General features: G+C 37.9%; 3 protein-coding genes across 6 annotated transcripts; 2 read left to right on the plus strand and 1 right to left on the minus strand.

Annotated features, from left to right (window-relative positions):
• The first annotated feature begins 45 nt into the window (after positions 1-45).
• On the plus strand, positions 46-5,711 carry LOC107035513 (coiled-coil domain-containing protein 40). Its single transcript, XM_015252975.2, has 7 exons — positions 46-264; positions 1,013-1,680; positions 2,550-2,793; positions 2,863-3,273; positions 4,044-4,856; positions 4,932-5,090; positions 5,434-5,711. The coding sequence occupies exons 1-7, from the start codon at positions 46-48 to the stop codon at positions 5,659-5,661; spliced, it is 2,742 nt and encodes a 913-aa protein (XP_015108461.2). The 3' UTR covers positions 5,662-5,711.
• Positions 5,656-10,071, minus strand: LOC107035522 (tyrosine--tRNA ligase, mitochondrial). Of its 3 annotated transcripts, none has more exons than XM_015252990.1 (5): positions 9,997-10,071; positions 8,840-9,051; positions 8,531-8,680; positions 6,484-7,385; positions 5,656-6,067 (listed from the first exon to the last, which is right to left on the minus strand). In XM_015252990.1, coding segments are annotated over exons 2-5 (1,407 nt in total). In that variant the 5' UTR covers positions 8,842-9,051; positions 9,997-10,071; the 3' UTR covers positions 5,656-5,714. The 3 variants fall into 3 exon arrangements, with proteins under 3 accessions (XP_015108476.1, XP_015108484.1, XP_015108489.1); XM_015252998.1 differs by lacking the exon at positions 9,997-10,071 and adding an exon at positions 9,483-9,525; XM_015253003.1 differs by having other exon boundaries at positions 8,531-9,051.
• On the plus strand, positions 9,617-15,557 carry LOC107035504 (eukaryotic peptide chain release factor GTP-binding subunit ERF3A). 2 transcript variants are annotated; one of them, XM_015252943.1, is made up of 6 exons: positions 9,617-10,146; positions 11,166-11,359; positions 11,433-11,553; positions 12,187-12,956; positions 13,415-13,847; positions 14,786-15,557. In XM_015252943.1, exons 1-6 carry the CDS (start codon positions 9,846-9,848, stop codon positions 14,827-14,829), a joined length of 1,863 nt encoding a protein of 620 aa, XP_015108429.1. In that variant the 5' UTR covers positions 9,617-9,845; the 3' UTR covers positions 14,830-15,557. The 2 variants fall into 2 exon arrangements, with proteins under 2 accessions (XP_015108429.1, XP_015108438.1); XM_015252952.1 differs by having other exon boundaries at positions 9,617-9,930.
• The last annotated feature ends 1,798 nt before the right edge of the window (positions 15,558-17,355 follow it).

A 17,355-nucleotide genomic window follows, 5' to 3' on the forward strand; every position in this document is an offset into this window, starting at 1 on the left:
GTGTTTTACGCAAAAGCTCAAGGTTTTCCTCATTCAATTGATAAAATGACTTCTACGGTGGACCCGGATGTGCCCCAGCGCGATGTCGATCCACTGAAATTCAAGAGTTGGAGGGAGAGTGAGAGTTCAGAGATGAACGAAAATAAAAAGCGGTTCCTCAAAGTTCTGGATCCTGACGACCCCCTCATGAGGAGATTTCAAGACGCTTTGAGGAGTCATCTGCTTCGAGTTGAGGAGAGATTGTCTGCGGAGATTGCTGAACTCGTAAGAATTCCCCGACCAATTTGATGACACTGATTTTTTTTTATGAAGATTTATGAAATCATTGAAGGCGGCGATTTTTAGGGATTATCACCTTTTTCATGGATTAGTCATTAAAAAAGTAATCTTTATTCTGAACATGACAACTTATAGACCACTCGGGCATAAATTTCGTTTTCAACGAATATGAGTACAGACCTCGTCTTCGACTCGGCCTGTAAACTTCACATTCGTCGAAAACCAAATTCATGCTCTTGTACTCTAATATACTATAATATATCTGTATTTATTGCAACGCGACGTAAACGAATGACGCGCGTTTATTATAGACTCTTCTTTACATTTCATTACAGGAAACGGGGATTTGGCGCACGCCGGGCGTGCACGGAAATTTTCTAGAAAAATTCGAGTACGAGTACTGGAAAAAATCACAATCCACCGACTGTGAAAAATTCTAGTGCTGCTAAGGTGAAATTTCTTAGTATTTCTGGTAAAATTTCTGGGGATTTCAGTGAAATTTTCACAGAAATACGGGGAAAAATTCATGTTTTCACAGAAATAAATAAATTTTCACAGAAATAAGGGGAAAAATTCACGTTTTCCCCAATAAAATTTCTAGTGCTGTCACTGGAATTTTTTCCTGGCCGTCACTTTGCGTCTCTTTTCCCTGCTAGCACTCGAATTTTTCTAAAAAATTTCTCTCCGCGTGCGTAAAATTTCACTTACGCACAAGTGATGAAAATGTAATATTAATGATCCCCGATTGAAAACCTCGCAATCTACATTAATTTCACAGCAAGCGGCGAATAAAGAAGCGTCAAGAAAGCGCGAGGAAAAAGGAATGGAGATGTACGAAGCCCAGCGAGAAATATCTCGTCAGCAAACTTCAATAGAAAAATACGCGATCTCCTTGGAAGACTTGAAGAACTCCCGAGAAGAAAAACAGCACCGACTCAAAGAGAAAAAGGAGCTGCGTAACAAAACCCGTCAAGAGGCGGATGAGGAGCGCCGGAGAGTCGAAGAGTTATCGAGGGAGATGGAGAGTTTATCCTCCCGATGCAAACGCTTCGAGGAGTTCGAGGAGGAGGTGTCGCACCACTTGACCATCGCGAAGAGAATGTCCGAGAAGGATGCGAGCGTGCAGAGAGAGCTGATTCGCCAGAAGCAGCAGGAGGACTATCTTCTCCTGAAGTTGAGCGAGGAGATTTGGAAATTGGAGAGGGAGATTGAGGATCTGCGGAGGCAACAGGAGGCCAAGAGCCAGGATAAAATAGTGGTTGGACAGACCATTTCAGATGCCGACGCTGATCTTGGGGCTCTGCAGAGAGAGAGGAAGGGACTTCTGACGGCTTGGAATCGAGTTGTGGCGAATATTCTGCAGAGGGATAAGATTACTGAGGAATTATCGGCGGAGAGGAGGTATAGAGGAGGATGGGGCCAAATGAATTCTTTTCACAATTTTTTCGGTGTTCATAACTCTGGAAAATTTATCAGTTGCGATCGGGGTAGGCTCCTCGCAAAAGGAAAGAATCCTACGTTCGATGGAACGAGAATTGTGCAATTTAATTAACAAATCAATGAATTATTGAGCTTCCAAAAAATCCTGAAGGGTCTATTCCGCCCCATTCACCCTTAAACAATTGGGGGAAGTGACTCAAACCCTTTTTTACGAATATCGAACGTAAAGAGATAGCGAAATTTTTATGAAGGCCCGTAGGCAAATGAACAGCTTCATAAGAATAAAAGAAATTGAAAAACATTGATCAAATGGTCAACGACACTAACTCTAGTTGTTTTTATTCAGGATTTTAATCCTGGGATTTATCACTTGCATTCTGAATCAATTAAAAACTTACGAACACTAAGGTGAATTTAAGCCGCCGCTAGGTAGATGAAGTCGAGAGCCGGAGGACGCTAAGATAATTCAGCGGAACATCATCTTTTTCTACGATTTAATCAACTTTATTGTTATAAATCCCCTAAGATTCCCTGAGTTTTTTAATTCACCACAGGCTGAAGAAAAAGGTCCTCATAAGACTTTCACTATCTCTTATAGATTCAAAGTCATTCATTAAAGACTCGTGGAATAAAATTAATGAGTTCGTGTCTGAGTTTAAGAGAAGCAGTCAAATTTGTATAAAGAGCTTTTCTGTAACCGCGAGATAAAAGCTGCGAGAAAGGTTCTAAGATTAGGTTTCCCATTTTCTTCAGATTGCGGTCTATTCTCCAAAACTTCATTATCAAGTGAATCGATTTCTAAACTTTTTGAGCCAATTTTCCTTTTGCAGTAAAATACGAGAGTCGTTCAAGACCCTTCAAGTTCGAATCGAGAAGACTAAGAAAGATACCGCGAGAGAGATGGAGACCAACGAGAAATTAACGGGGCTGCAGACTAGATTGGAAGAGGACATCAGATGTAATCAGTCGGCTATGGGAATGGAAAAGGATAAGGCCGATGTTTTGGAGTACAAAACACTTGACGTTGCGAAAATGCTCGAGAAAACCGAGGCCGATTACGACGCAGCGTCTTTCGTAATGAATTATTAACAATACTCCAGGTAACGTGATATCACAACTGCATCTGATTCTATTGTTCTCCAGGAATTTCAAGAACTCAAAAATGAAGAAAGGAGTCTGGATAAAGAGCTGGAGACACTGGGCAACGAGAAGACCGCTATCGAGGAGGAACTTATAACGAAATTGAGCGATAAAGTTACGCATGACAAGACTGCTGTGTATCTCAATAAAATCGTACGCGAAGCGAAGGAAACGGTCAATCAATTCGAGCTGACAATGCTGCAAACTGAGAACCATTATGGGAGAAATTTGTTGGAGTTGGAGAAAATGAAGAATTTTGTTGCAACTGAGAAGGAGGATTTGGAAGAGCTGAGTAAGGGGAATATCCTCAAGGAGAAGGAGTTGAATAAATTGAAAATGCAGATAGAGAGGTCCGAGTTGAGCATCGAGAAGAAACAGAAGAAAATAGCGGATTTGAATAGAGATATTGCGGAGGTATTTGCATTAATTTTGAAACTTTTTTATGAAGTGAGTAGCCTGTCGCGTTGAATGTTGCAATGTTAATGGTAATAATTCATTTGCTTGTATTGAAAAATAGATCTTTCTCATTTATCTCGGGATATTCATAACTAACAAGGAGAAAATTCAATTGAGCTCAGTTTAGACGGTAGTCGGACAGTTTTTCTCCGGACAAAATCTCCCTGAAAAAAATTTCCCCGGACAAAATCTCTCCGGACAATTGCTTTTTGCGAAATTTCCTCGAAAAAATTCCTTTCAACGAGTCTTCTGAGGGGTAAATTTTCCGCAAATAACAATTCCTATGAATTTAATTCTTTTGTAATTTCATTGAGGCTAAAGACTCGATAATTTCATGTGTTCTATTGTGTGATTCAGTGATAAAACCCCTTTAATTGAGCATTATCGTTATATTTATTTTGGCCGGATCCGGTTTCCTAATCGCAAATTCCTTTTTCAGGGAGATTTTATCCGGGGAAATTCTTTTTCGGGGAGATTTTGTCCGGGGAGATTTTGTCCGGGGAAAAACTGTCCTAGAATCAACTTCTAATTTTATACAATTTTCTGTGAAATTTAAAATTTCTTGATTTTCTTCCTCAAATCGAATTCAATGTCGTTATCCTGGAAATTCCCATCAAATTCTCCACGAAATTGTAATTTTGTCAAATAGTTTGAGAGATGAATTTCATAAAATCGTAAGAATCGAAATCCAATAATTTTGCATTATGATTCGATTCATATTATTCTAGATAACCAGATCAGGCGGAGCACTAGACATGACCACCCAGGACCTAAAGATCGCCTCCCTCGAGAAAAGGATCGAGGAGCTGGACTTGAAAAACCAAGAGTCCCAGAAATACTGGTTGCGTCAAGAAGGAAACATGGTGAATCTCAGTCAAGAGAGAAACACGCAGCTCCAAGAGCTCAGCCGATTGAGCAGGCAAATAACGATAATGGAGCAGAAAAACCTGAAGCTGGAGTACGCACTGGAGAAGGAGAAGAAGGACGAGGATAAAATCGATAGGCGAATGAAGGAGCTCCGCCAGAGATTGCTGAGAACCAACAGCCTCTTAGCCGAGAGAAAAGAACTGCGGAACAATCTCCTGGATAAAAATTTCATCACTCAGGATGAATACGTGAAAACCCTGAAGGAGGCTGAAGTTGAATTAGTCAGGCTCCAGACTGAGATAAAGGAGCTGAAGGAGGAGAAGGTGACGCTCGAGGAGAGACTCTGTGACGCTCATCGCGAGTATTTTTCTTGGGAGAAGAAAATGAAATTGGCTGTGGAGACGTCCAGGGTTATCAAGGAGGAACGAAATACTGGGGGGGATATTGCGATTATGAAGAGTGAGATCCACAAGATGGAGATGAGGCTGTCCCATCTGAGAAAGGTGCAGGAAAAAATGATCAGGGATATGGAGTACTGCATTGCCAGGAGGGAAGTTATCATCGATGGGGCTTTGGCGAGGGAGAAGAAGAATCCGAAGGGAATTCATAATAAGAGGGTGATGATGCAGAAGAGGATGGACGATCGAAGAATGAAGATTAAACAAGTGATCAAAGTGAGATTTTAATTAATTCCTTAATTCGTAATGCATCAATTGAATTCGGGAATTAGTTGATGATGAATTTTATAGGACACTAAGACCATGGAGAACACTCTTGGAGATATAAAAACAGCTCGAGCAAAGCTTCAAGCAGAAATCGACGAGAAGCGAACGCTTCTCAAGTCTTATCAGGACGCAATTCCTGACATTGATCGACAGATTTCTGAGGGGGAACTCTTAAAACACCATGTGAGCTCCAAAACGTCATATAGTGTTAGAATGTTTTAAAATTTAAATACCAATGTTTTGAAACTTGAATAATTGCGGATTTCATTTCAATTTGAAGTGAAATCGTTCCTGAAATTTCTTATTCGTCTTAGAAATTCAGCAAAATTCAGGTTTCCATGTGAGAGCTTGAATTTTCAAATATCACATTCAATTGAATTGCCATAATTTTCAATAATTTTCATTGTCACATAGACCTTGAAATGGCAATACTACTCAATTCTCTAGAAAACTTATTGAATTGAGTCTTCATTAAAAATTTCAAAAGTCAATTTGTAACAAAAGATAACTTTCAAATTATTTCCAGAAACTCGAATGTTTAGTTAGGAAGCAAAGAAAAGTGCGAATGCTCCAAAAAGTTCGCGATGGGCAATACAAAATGCTCTTCAAATCCGAGACGGCATTGAACGATGAACTAGAGAAACAGAGGGCCACGAATATTCAGTTGTCAGAAATAATGGAGGAAACCAATCGAGATTTTCCCCACCTGAAGGAGGACATCAGGAAAATTATCTTAACAATTCAAGCCTCATGATTTTTGTAACACGTTTAATTACTCAAAATAAATTACAATTTAACATAGAATCATTACATCAACCACCTCACAACGTGGTACGTTTTCTTTCCCACTCTCACCAACGTCGTATTATTCGGCAGGATGTGAATGCCAGGAGTAATAACTTCGTTCACATTCATGATTTTACTGTGGTTAATGTAAAATCCACCGGCTGAGATGATTCTCTGGGCGTCTCTGTCCGTTTTGAAGCAGTTTATCTTCATGGCGAGTCCGTAGGTGGTGATCCCTGGCTCTGGGGGTAGCTCTGATACTTTGGCACCCTCGAAGACATTTAGAATCTCATCGACACTCATTTTTGAGAGGGAGTCGAGGGAGTTGTCGTAGAGGAGTGCAGAGGCGTGGTTGGCTGCGCTGAGGCCTTCCTCTGCAAGCAAAGGACGCAAATTAAACACTTGCTGAGTCACACATTTTTTCTATAAATTTTAAAGTCATTCTTTCTCAAGATAAAAGACAATTGATAAACGATTGAATAGCCAAGAGCTAAAACCTTGCACAATAAGTAGATTTTGCACATCTTTTTAATCACAAATTATCTCCATAAGAGGGAATTCGAAGAAGAAACGATTATCACATTGAGAGGAAATAAAAATATTTTCTGAAACCACTTTTCTTTGAACGAAAAAAAAATTGCAAGTGACCATTTGAGCTTTTGGTCATTTTCAGCTTTCGATTTTTGTTGTTCAAACAAAACTTGTTCGTTTTTCTCTCAATGCACAATCAGCCCCAAAAAATATTCCTAAAACCGTAAATTAAACTTATTAATCCATACGAATTCTTTACCTCCATGAACCAACAGGGTAACATTTTCCGCCAAAATTCTCTGTGCTTCTCTCTTCTCAGGTGCCTCATTAAACTTCTTCATGATATCCGCAATTGTCTTCAAGTCCAGGAACGTAAAGAGTTTCAGGAAATTCTCGACATCGGAATCCCTCGTCCTAATGAAGAACTGATAAAGATTGAAAGGCGATGATTTCTCCGGGGAAAGCCAGACAGCATTTCCCACGGATTTCCCGAATTTCTTCCCACCCTCAGCAGTGATCAGAGGCAGAGTCAGCCCAAAGACCTGCTGCCCCGTGGATTTCCTGACGAGATCATGCCCAGACATGATGTTCCCCATCTGATCACTCCCACCTATTTGAAACCGACACTTGTAGTTGTTGAATAGGTACAGCCAGTCGAAGCCCTGGAAGACCTGGTAACTGAACTCAGTGAAGCTCATTCCGCCTTCTGAATTCAATCTGGACTGGACAGAACTCCTTCCCATCATTGTCCCCAGTCTGAAGTGCTTCCCAACGCCTCTGATGAACTGGATGACATTCAGGTCTTTGTACCAGTTCAAGTTATTCAGGATAATCGGGGGCTTCAGGGGCTCGTTATGTTTATCGCTCCAGAAATGAGCGTTGTGATGCTTGAAAATAGTCTCTATGTTCGCTCTGATCCCCTTGATATTCTGCTCCATCACTGCAACGTTAATTTCATCCCTCTCTTTCGTTCGGTGACTGGGGTCCCCGATCTGCCCCGTTGCTCCCCCCAGGAGAACGATCACTTGGTGCCCCCCTCGTTGCCAATGCAATAGGTTCATGAGGACTAGGAGGTTTCCCACGTGGAGGCTGTCAGCTGTCGGGTCGAAACCCGCGTAAGCTGATTGGGGGGAGCCCACTAGCAGGGCTTTCATTTCGGGACTGGAAATTAAATGCTATTATGGGGATTTTGATGATTAGTCTGCTCCGTGGAGTTATGGGGGTCCAATTTTTAGCAGAGGTAGCCAGATCCATAAATTATAATTACCGTTAAATTATTAAGTAGTCAACTCGTTAATATCACTCTTAAATTTCAGCTCTTCAATTTTAATTATTGAAGTAATCATCAATTTAAATATTCAAATTCCGAATCATTTATTAATCAGAAATTTTGTTAGGAATATTGATGATGTGGATAATCGAAAATTGCGTGTAAGAAATGTAGAATTATTTACTTAATAGAAAATTTACAGCTCCATATTGTTAAATATTTAATTCATCATCAATTGAAAATTTAGATTATCAATTATTTTACTATTTTTCGTCATTTTTGTTTTTGTCATATGAGAAATTTATGACAATCATGTGATGTCATATTTTTTCGTCATAATTTGAGTGGTTTGGCATTGTCAATAGTATTCAGATCGAATGCAACTTTCATATTGAATCTACGTCATAAAGAATGACATAAAATTGAGAAGTCATTGTGGAACTTGGAAAAATGTGACATTTTTATTGCCATTTAGAGTGACCTCATGATCTATTTGGAATTAACGGCCATGTTAATCATGTCACCGTCATATGACGTGTTCCAAAATTTTTGCATAGCCCTAATTTAGACCCTTCACGTTGATAAAAATTTCAATTCACCACGTTGACTATTTAAAAATAAAGTAGAGAATATACAACGAATGTAGGCGTTACCATGCGTTTGAATGGGGTTTAAAGTTTCAAATATCATGAAAATTTGCCTGGATACCCCAGGTTTTTCCTTGGCCATTGGATTTACAATATTTCCGCACATTCTCCTTAATTTTGTTTTCATTTTTGGAGTCTTCCAGTAGGTGAATCATCAACTTGAAGATAAATCCCATAAGAGCACTTGTGGCAGAAACAATTTGCTCATTTAATTTTAAATAAAATGTTGATCTCATGTTCCCTCATCATTATAAAAAAAAAAATACACAATTCTCCACGAACATGCAAAAATTAAGTTTTAAAAATTAAGAAAATGGATAAACATCCTTAAATTTCGAGTTATTCACATAACATAAAATAGATGAGTGTGATTAATATGGATAACATACCCAGCAGTTTCTGGAAACATCTCCTGGAACATACCCCTGTCATGAAGCGTGAGAATGTTCCTATTCGTGTAAAATCTCCGCTCATATCTCAGGATCGATTTGCCGGTGGCACATAACCTTAAGGTAGTCCTCCAGTTCATCTTGAAATTCCTACAATAATCGTCAAACAAGCCACTGTATGTCTTGTTCCATTCAATACTCAACACTACTGTCAACTAAACAAGATGTTCAAAACATCTTGACAACTGCTCACAACTTATTCACACCCTCACATACGAACATAACACAAAATTAGTTTCTCCAACTTACATTCAATTCAATGAATAAAACCCCAAGTTACTCCTCAACTCGACTTCATCCGTTTCACCCACGAACATTTAGTTCATTGCCATTCCCTCATTTGCAATGTCAACAATGTTTGCTCCGAAACGTGTGCTCCAGTAATTTATTGTTGAGAATCTGCAAGCACGTGTCATCCCTCATTGGCTCAGCCAACTCCCCCAAAGTAAACTGAGACAGCGCTACAACAATGCCAGATGGAAAGAGAGAGGGGAGTGATGACGAATTTATGCGGAAGCAACTGTGAATGAAACGGAATGACAACACTGACTCCAGTTGTCATATCAAAATTTTTCAGATGTGTCATCCAAATTCTTCCAACACGAACTCATAAAAAACCCCCGCAATAGCAAATAAACAATGCAATCTCGAAAAACCAACTAATTAATTGCCGTTTCCATCATAAACTAAAAATCCAAATACAATTTCTGAGGGATAGATCTCGACTTTTTTACAACTAGTCAACTGCAAGAAACCAAACAAAAATAAAATTTGAAAAAAAAACACGAAAATAAGGCGCAAGTGGAGAAGATAAAAATCGAAATTCGATTGGAGTAAAAGATTACAAAAAAATCGACAGCAGGAATTACTTGCAAAAACATTCTTTTTTTACCAAAAAATGAGAAACGATCGAGGGAAAAATAGCCTAAAGTAAATTCAGACCCGAGTAGTGAAACTGATTGGAGCAGTGAACTTCCGGTGGTGGAGTGAAGCAACTAGAGGCAGCAGTAGCGATTGAAACGGACCACGGGGACCGCACGCGGACGTACCATACGCGTGTGCAGTGTGCGCGGCTATTAACCCAGGGATATAATAATTATTTTTTTAAAGTAAAGATTAAAGAGAAAAAAACCTATCAAAGCTATTTCTAATAATCCCTAAAATCACAATATACGTACACATACAGTTTAAATAACCATAACATTGTGAATAAAATAGTAAGTGTACCACTGATTACGTTAAAACACTGATAAATATGGCGAACAACGTAGCACCGGACTCGTGGGAACAGCAGGCGGACAATGGTGATACGACAACTGCCGACAGTAAATTTATCGAGGGTAAATTTTCAACATTGAACGTTAATGCAGCGGAATTTGTGCCTTCCTTCTGCATAAATACAATACCTGATAAAACATCAACGAGTTTGCCAACGAGTGTTGACGACAGTTGTGTGGATAACAGTACCGGGAATACTACAGGCGAAACGCCAATTGGTGATACCAATACTGCTGATGTCGCCGTGACCACCTTTGTACCACCCGAGACTCACCATGGTTAGACAATTAAATTCACAATTTCGTATTTTGCATGGCTCAAGATGCATTCAATTCATTTATTTTTTCTCCCATTATGTTTGGATCAAGTCCTTGTTTTTTTTACGCCACACGCTCGTTCCCCTGCAGGCATTGCACGTCTATAACCCCATTCTTTCCACACGTCGCCCTCTGGTATACACTGATAACCTGAATGACGATGATACAGCTGGTTATGTCCAGTTTTGGAATCTTCCAATGCTCTCGTGTCGCGTTACCAATGCGTTTTAAAACGTTTGGGGTTTTTAAACTCGAGAGAGTCTGAAGTTCCCCAGAATTCTCCCATCACCAACGATTTTTCGATTTGCTGCAGTCTCTCGGGATTAATCACTCCTGGGGAAGGAGACATCTGTTGCGGGAGGAATGGGGAATGTCTCGAGGCTACTTTCCAGGGGTTACGACACGCTAGATACGCTCTTTCGGTTTATTCTGGAATATGCTGATAGGATACAGAAATAGAATGCCAGGCGGTTGTATCCAGCTGGTTACATCCAGTTCTTTTTCGTGATTACTTTCTCATTGTTCTTCGGATGATGCACTTGGGGATTAATTAGGGCCTGTGACACTGGGAGGTGCCATATGGAGATAACACTTCGGTCTAGCTTGTGTCTCGTGTGCGTGTGAGATTTGTGGACCTGTAGAGACCCACTTGCATCTGCTTCGACATTCGAGCATGGTTGAAACTGTGCCAAATTTGCAAATTGATGTTTTTTCGCTTGGTTTTGTTCTGATTGAAGCAGGGTGCTGAAAAAATTGGGTTGATTCCCGAGGAAAATCGCTGTAGCTCCGAAACTCGTGGGTTTATCGGAAAAAGTCAAGAGAGATTTTTTGTGGGAAATTTAATTTTCTACAAAAAGTTCCTGTGACGTTTTTTGGTTGAGTCGATGGTTCTGGAGATATTTCGAGTTTTTTTGAAGGGAAAAAACAATTTTTGATGCAGCCAATTGAGACGAATGGTGATGGGTCTTTTTTAATTGCAGCTGCAACTGTACCAGCTCTGCCACCCGATCCTGTCAGCAACAGGATGGACGAGCCACCCGCAGGCGGGGGAGCACCTCCGCCCAGTGTCACTGATCCTGAGGCCAGCAACAGCAGCCCTGAGCATCAGCCCGCCGACTCCTGGGAAGAAGCTGCTGTCGATGGTGATCCATTACTAACACCAGAGAATGAAGAAGTATGTTATCATCACTGATGAGCCCAACGTCACTCTGGGGAGAACTTATTCTGACGATTTATTTTTGTAACAGGCTGATATCGAGGAGGATGAAGAAGCGGTTGTGAAAGTAACTAAAAAGAAACCAGTCAAAGTAACAGAGGATACTAAAAGTAAAAAGGAACACGTCAATGTTGTTTTTATTGGACATGTCGGTGAGTGGAAAGAGATTCTGGGATTTGGGGGAATGCAGTGTTTAAAGTAATGATAATTTGGGGGTTGTAACTATTAACGCAGAGAAAACTCGAGAGATTAATTAATTCACAAATGAACTTGTTCATTAAACTACTTGGTAGGAATTTTATTGGAATTGTATTGAAATTCTAGTAAAATTCAATTAAGAATTGAATCAATTTTTTTGCTAATTTCTGTTTATGATTCCGATTGAATTGATGCAGAGAAAATTCTATAGAAAATTAATTAATGAATGAGCAAAAGTCACATTTCACGTGTAAAAAAATTTAATAGAAAACCCTTTTGTAGAAATTTTAAATTGAAATTTTGTCACGTAATTTTTCCACAAATACAGACAGAAAAATTCAGCAGATGTTGATTTTTTTTATACACTTCATTCTCATCTATTTTTTTGGTATTTTTTAACGAGAAACCAAACTAAATACAATTGAAAGCATAAAAAATTTATACCCAAGGATTTCCAGGGAAAGAATACCCACAGAATCAGAAAAAAATGATGTCTTGATATTTCCATTGAATTTTTTCACACGTGCCAGACTGTATACAAGTGATTAAATACAACAAACGATTTCACACATAATTAATGTGTTTAGACGCTGGTAAATCAACAATTGGCGGTCAAATAATGGCTCTAACAGGTATGGTAGACAAGAGAACACTCGAGAAATACGAGAGAGAGGCTAAAGAGAGGAGCCGAGAGACGTGGTACTTGAGTTGGGCTCTAGATACCAACCAAGAGGAGAGAGAGAAGGGAAAGACAGTTGAAGTTGGCAGAGCGTACTTTGAAACTGAGAGAAAGCACTTCACTATTTTGGATGCACCAGGACACAAGAGTTTTGTACCAAATATGATTGGTGGTGCTGCACAGGCTGACCTTGCTGTGCTCGTTATATCAGCTAGAAAGGGCGAATTTGAGACTGGCTTTGACAGGGGTGGACAGACGAGAGAGCACGCTATGCTCGCTAAAACAGCTGGTGTTAAGCATCTTGTAGTACTAGTTAATAAAATGGACGATCCAACTGTCGAGTGGGATGAGAAGAGATACAACGAGTGCAGAGATAAAATTCTGCCTTATCTACGCAAATTAGGATTCAATCCAGCTAAAGATCTCACATTTATGCCGGTATCGGGACAATTAGGAATTGGATTGAAGGATCCTATTCCAGAGTCACTATGTACATGGTACACGGGCCTACCTTTCATTACATTCATCGATTCTCTGCCGTCGTTAAATCGTAAGAGTAATGGACCATTTATCATGCCAATTGTTGATAAGTATAAGGACATGGGGACGGTCGTCATGGGGAAAGTCGAGGCGGGGGAGGCGAGGAAGGGACAAGCATTATTAGTCATGCCAAACAGGGTAATTAATCTCATCAAGTTATATAACTCCATCTATTTAAATTCAGTAATGAATACTGGTGATTTTGAGAGAAAGGGACCTGTTTTTGTAGCTGGGGAAATTTACAATAAAAATGTCTCCATATTTTCTCTCCAAATTACTCACTTGAATTGATTGATGAAATATTTAAGAAGACACTATCAATCGACTTGATTTATTTAGTCTCACGACTTCACTACCAAATTGTTAATTTATCTCAGAAACGAGTGACTTTACGAAAAAATACTGAAAAAATATTATTTCACATTTCCTCCTAAAATCACTCATTATGGAGATAATAAAGCATTCAATAAAGCTTTATCAATTAATTGGAGTGACTTTAGGGAAAAAATGTCAAAAGACTTCCCTTTACCTACTAAATTTTCTAAATTTTACAAAAATGTTCTAACATTCATTAAACCCATAATAACACCTTGCAGACAGCAGTAATTGTAGATCAACTATGGTCTGATGACGAAGAAGTCACGTCTGTTGGACCTGGTGAGAACGTGAAAATAAAACTAAAGGGAATAGAGGAGGAAGACGTGAGTCCCGGTTTTGTCCTTTGTGACGGCAATAATCCCATCAAAACTGGGAAGACATTCGACGCCCAGGTTGTCATATTAGAACACAAGAGTATCATCTGCGCTGGTTACAGTGCAGTCATGCACATTCACTGCGCAGCCGAGGAAGTTACTGTCAAGGCACTTATATGTCTTGTTGATAAGAAAACTGGTGAATATAGTAAAACGCGACCGAGGTTCGTCAAGCAGGATCAGGTTGCTATTATGAGAATAGAGTGTGCTGGAGTTATTTGCCTTGAAAAATTCAAACTATTTCCACAAATGGGACGATTCACCCTCAGAGACGAGAGTGAGTATTATAATTATATTAACTATAATCCTTTCTATTATTGGGTTTCTTTCGAGTGCAACATGTTTTCTCAAGTGATTTCTTCCCTATGTATTGAGTAAATATTAATTAACTGAAAATGAAACAGCAATTATCTTGTTAACGAGTTAATTTGAGGGCAAATGTGACGGAATATCTCCTGTTGCATTTTATTCTAAAATAACTTGTGTTCTAGATAAATAGATGACTAACAGAACTATTAAATTCCACTTATCACTTTTTACGAACTCATTACGAAATTTTAGAAAAACCTCTCAAGATTTTTTTTACTCTCAACAAACAATGGAATGCATTTAGTTTCGTCATTATCTTATGTATGAAAAAGAAATTCTATTGAAGCTCTACTGAAATTGTATTGAAGATCATACAATTTTACTTCGCTATTTTTTATGGGCATTTGAGAAAAAAAAGGTCAATAGATTTTTATTTTTCTATAAGAATTCTTGAGCATAAATTTTTTGAGTTTTTTCTGCTGTATTTTTATTTGTTTCTCACAATTACATCTACGAAAAAAACTTGGAACATTCATGTCTAAGAATTCTCTTACAAATCCAATCCAATTTCTTGAAGAAGTGGTAAATTTTTCTATTATTTTTTCCGTATGTATTTTTGCTGAATTTAATAGTGAGTTATTAAAAAAATTTCTAAACTTTTATTTCCAAGGGAATGTATTCAATCGCACTTCGATCACTGTTTCTTTCACATAAAATAGTTGCTTATGGTGAAGTGGAGGAATTTTGAGAATATCATAAAACCCTTTTAGTTGAGAATTTCAAACAAAATCATTGAATTTCATCCATCAAGGGCTACAAATGCACTATAAAATCACCCTAAAGCCTTCAAAATGTTTTCTCACCATCGAATGCATCTAATTAAAATCCTTTAATTACTTGTTCCAGATAAAACAATTGCCATCGGCAAGGTGCTGAAGGTGGTCGAGTAAGAGAACCATTAAATTCCACCACTTTGCTCAACTTCGTCGATCGTAACTGCAGGTCAATGGCAAATGAAAATCTGAACAATTACTAGCAATGTCGCGCGTGTGTGTTGATCAACGGTAAATCGAAAACAATATAAACTACAATTTAATTGCAACAACCCATTGGGTCGCAACAAGATGTTGAACAAATCAACACCAACAGAAATGTTCGAATGAGTTTACAAGTTTCAAGCGAAATAGTTTTGAAAATCTATTGCCCCGTTTTACCCCTGAGGATTTTTTGGGCAACGGAAAGCTACACTGGCCTTGCCATTTTTTACTCTCATTTTAAAGTGAAAAACACTTTCTTTTCGTGAAATCAATTCTTCATGTCCATTACGAACGTTCACGCCCTTCATACATTTCCTTTGTTCCTCATAGACAATTGGGATATAAGTTGAACGTAAAAGGGGGGGAAATACGTGAATGTGCGTGACTGGTTTTCAGAAGGTTGTAAAAAGCCTTGGGTATTGGGTTCTTTTTTTTCATCGCGAAGTTGTAGATGGGTTCACGACCTCATTCAGAATTTTTCGTTCCTCTCTTTCACATCGAATTCCCTCACGCAATCCTCAATCGGATCATTCAATCAAGCAAAAATACTGAATTTAAGAGGTAACTGGAAAAAAATGTTATAGGAAAAGTGACCGCATTTTCTAGAAAATTCGATTGTATTTCTATTAAAAAATCGAAAAAGTTTTTCTGATTTTATTGAAAAATTCAACAGTCTTTCTGCACTTTTTTCTCAACACAAATATACAAAAGAATATTTTATTTGAAGAAATCATTAGAATGTCATTTTTCTATGCATCTTATTCTATTGGGATATTTTTTATAGAAAATTCTTTAGCCTAACTTTCCCAACTTTTTTTGTTTGATTTTGTTCATGAGAGAGGAAAAATGAGTGAAAAAAAATTAAAAAATTTCTGTCGATGAATTTCTCCAGAAAATATCTCCATCGAATAAGTCTTTTAGAAAGATCAAATTCCATTGTTTTGTTTATAAAATAGCTTCTACAGAACAATTTTTCCTTTTTAATAGAATGGATGGAAAAAGGAATAGAATTTTCAATAGAGATGCACCAGAATTTTCCAAAAAATGTTCTACATCTCTCTATAAAATGTTTTCGTATATGTAATCATTAATAAATCATCTTTTACGTGAAACGTGCGGAAAGCAGTCACGCACGTTCACTCAAGCTAATATATACCCAAACTGCATACATCTCTACTGCTGCGCATCCACAGTTGTTGGTTATTATCCATCCGTTTTACTCACAAATTAAAATAACTGTAATTTTGAGGCATAACGCGCGGCTTTGCACATCAACGACGGCATTTGGCATTTCCGTGAGGAAACGAGTCATAACGATTGAAAATTGAAGAAAATAAATAAAGTGGAAGCAGATAAATAAAAGATAATCTAGAAAAACAAACTTGTGACGATAAACTCGTTGGAATGGACATTATGAACGCAAACAGCCTCTCACACGAAGAATTCACTTCTTCTGCAACTCTCTTTTTTTTCGTATTTCTCAACAATTGTACAAGCGTTTATTATATCTCTGTTCATCTCAAGTCACGTAATAGGAATGAAAATATCGACTGATGGGAGAAACTGAATACGAGGGGGAATTATAGAAAGGGACCTTTTTGTTTTTTAGTTGAAGAGATTAATAACTGAAAATAAATAATTATGAATTATAGTATCATTATTCTTCATCATTATCGCTAATATCTATTAATAATTACCAAATTGGCGGGTAAGAGGTGATAAAAATTGATGAGAATCATAAAATTAGTTGCAAAAAAAAATTTTAATGAATAAAAAATAAATGAACAGATGATTACGTTAATTAAAAACAACAGTTGGTATGCATTCGTACAATGAGCTGGTGTTATGCAACAAGAACAACTAATTGAAATATTATTATTATTATTGCTATATTATTATTATTGTACTGTTTCTTATTTTATTGCCATTAAAAACGAGTTTACGATAACACTGAATTATTTAGTCTTCCGTTTTGAGCCACGGCCCAGGAATCTTACCTTTACATCTCACTTTTCTCAACTGTGTTCTCTTCTATTCCCACTAATTTCATTGATTTTCTCATTATCACGTTAATTTTCATTTCACGGAAAACTGAAATATGAAGAAACAAATGTAAGGCCTCAGAACGTGTGTTTTCAGATGAGGAAAAACGATGTGGATCGTATGTAAGATATATGTAAGGATATATGCTTGAACACGCGACTTCATTGTCGATGCCGAACGCAAAAAACCATATTATTATGATGAAAAAATTGAGAAAAATGATGAGAAAAGTTTAAAATCGGTGAATGGGAGTAAGAGGATATTTTACTTGAGTTTGAAAAAGTGCTTTTAACAATGAATGATTACTGCAGACTAATATGTGTAATAAATAATTTATAAATTGACTTAAAAAATGAATTAATACAAGAGACGAGACGTTCTGCGTGTCCAGTTGTA

This window comes from Diachasma alloeum, unplaced genomic scaffold (assembly GCF_001412515.2).
Source record: "Diachasma alloeum isolate Michigan unplaced genomic scaffold, Dall2.0 Dall_scaffold_00176, whole genome shotgun sequence".
NCBI lineage: Eukaryota > Metazoa > Arthropoda > Insecta > Hymenoptera > Braconidae > Diachasma > Diachasma alloeum.

Coding starts and splice junctions, on each gene's coding strand:
- LOC107035504 (XM_015252943.1), top strand. CDS start 9,846: ATGGCGAACAACGTAGCACCGGACTCGTGGGAACAGCAGGCGGACAAT. Junction 11,554..12,186: donor TGTTTTTATTGGACATGTCG/GTGAGTGGAAAG, acceptor TAATGTGTTTAG/ACGCTGGTAAATCAACAATT. Junction 12,957..13,414: donor TATTAGTCATGCCAAACAGG/GTAATTAATCTC, acceptor AACACCTTGCAG/ACAGCAGTAATTGTAGATCA.
- LOC107035522 (XM_015252990.1), bottom strand. Junction 7,386..8,530: donor ATGTTTCCAGAAACTGCTGG/GTATGTTATCCA, acceptor TTTAATTTCCAG/TCCCGAAATGAAAGCCCTGC. Junction 6,068..6,483: donor TACCCTGTTGGTTCATGGAG/GTAAAGAATTCG, acceptor CTTTGCTTGCAG/AGGAAGGCCTCAGCGCAGCC.
- LOC107035513 (XM_015252975.2), top strand. CDS start 46: ATGACTTCTACGGTGGACCCGGATGTGCCCCAGCGCGATGTCGATCCA. Junction 1,681..2,549: donor GAATTATCGGCGGAGAGGAG/GTATAGAGGAGG, acceptor TTCCTTTTGCAG/TAAAATACGAGAGTCGTTCA. Junction 5,091..5,433: donor GGGAACTCTTAAAACACCAT/GTGAGCTCCAAA, acceptor AATTATTTCCAG/AAACTCGAATGTTTAGTTAG.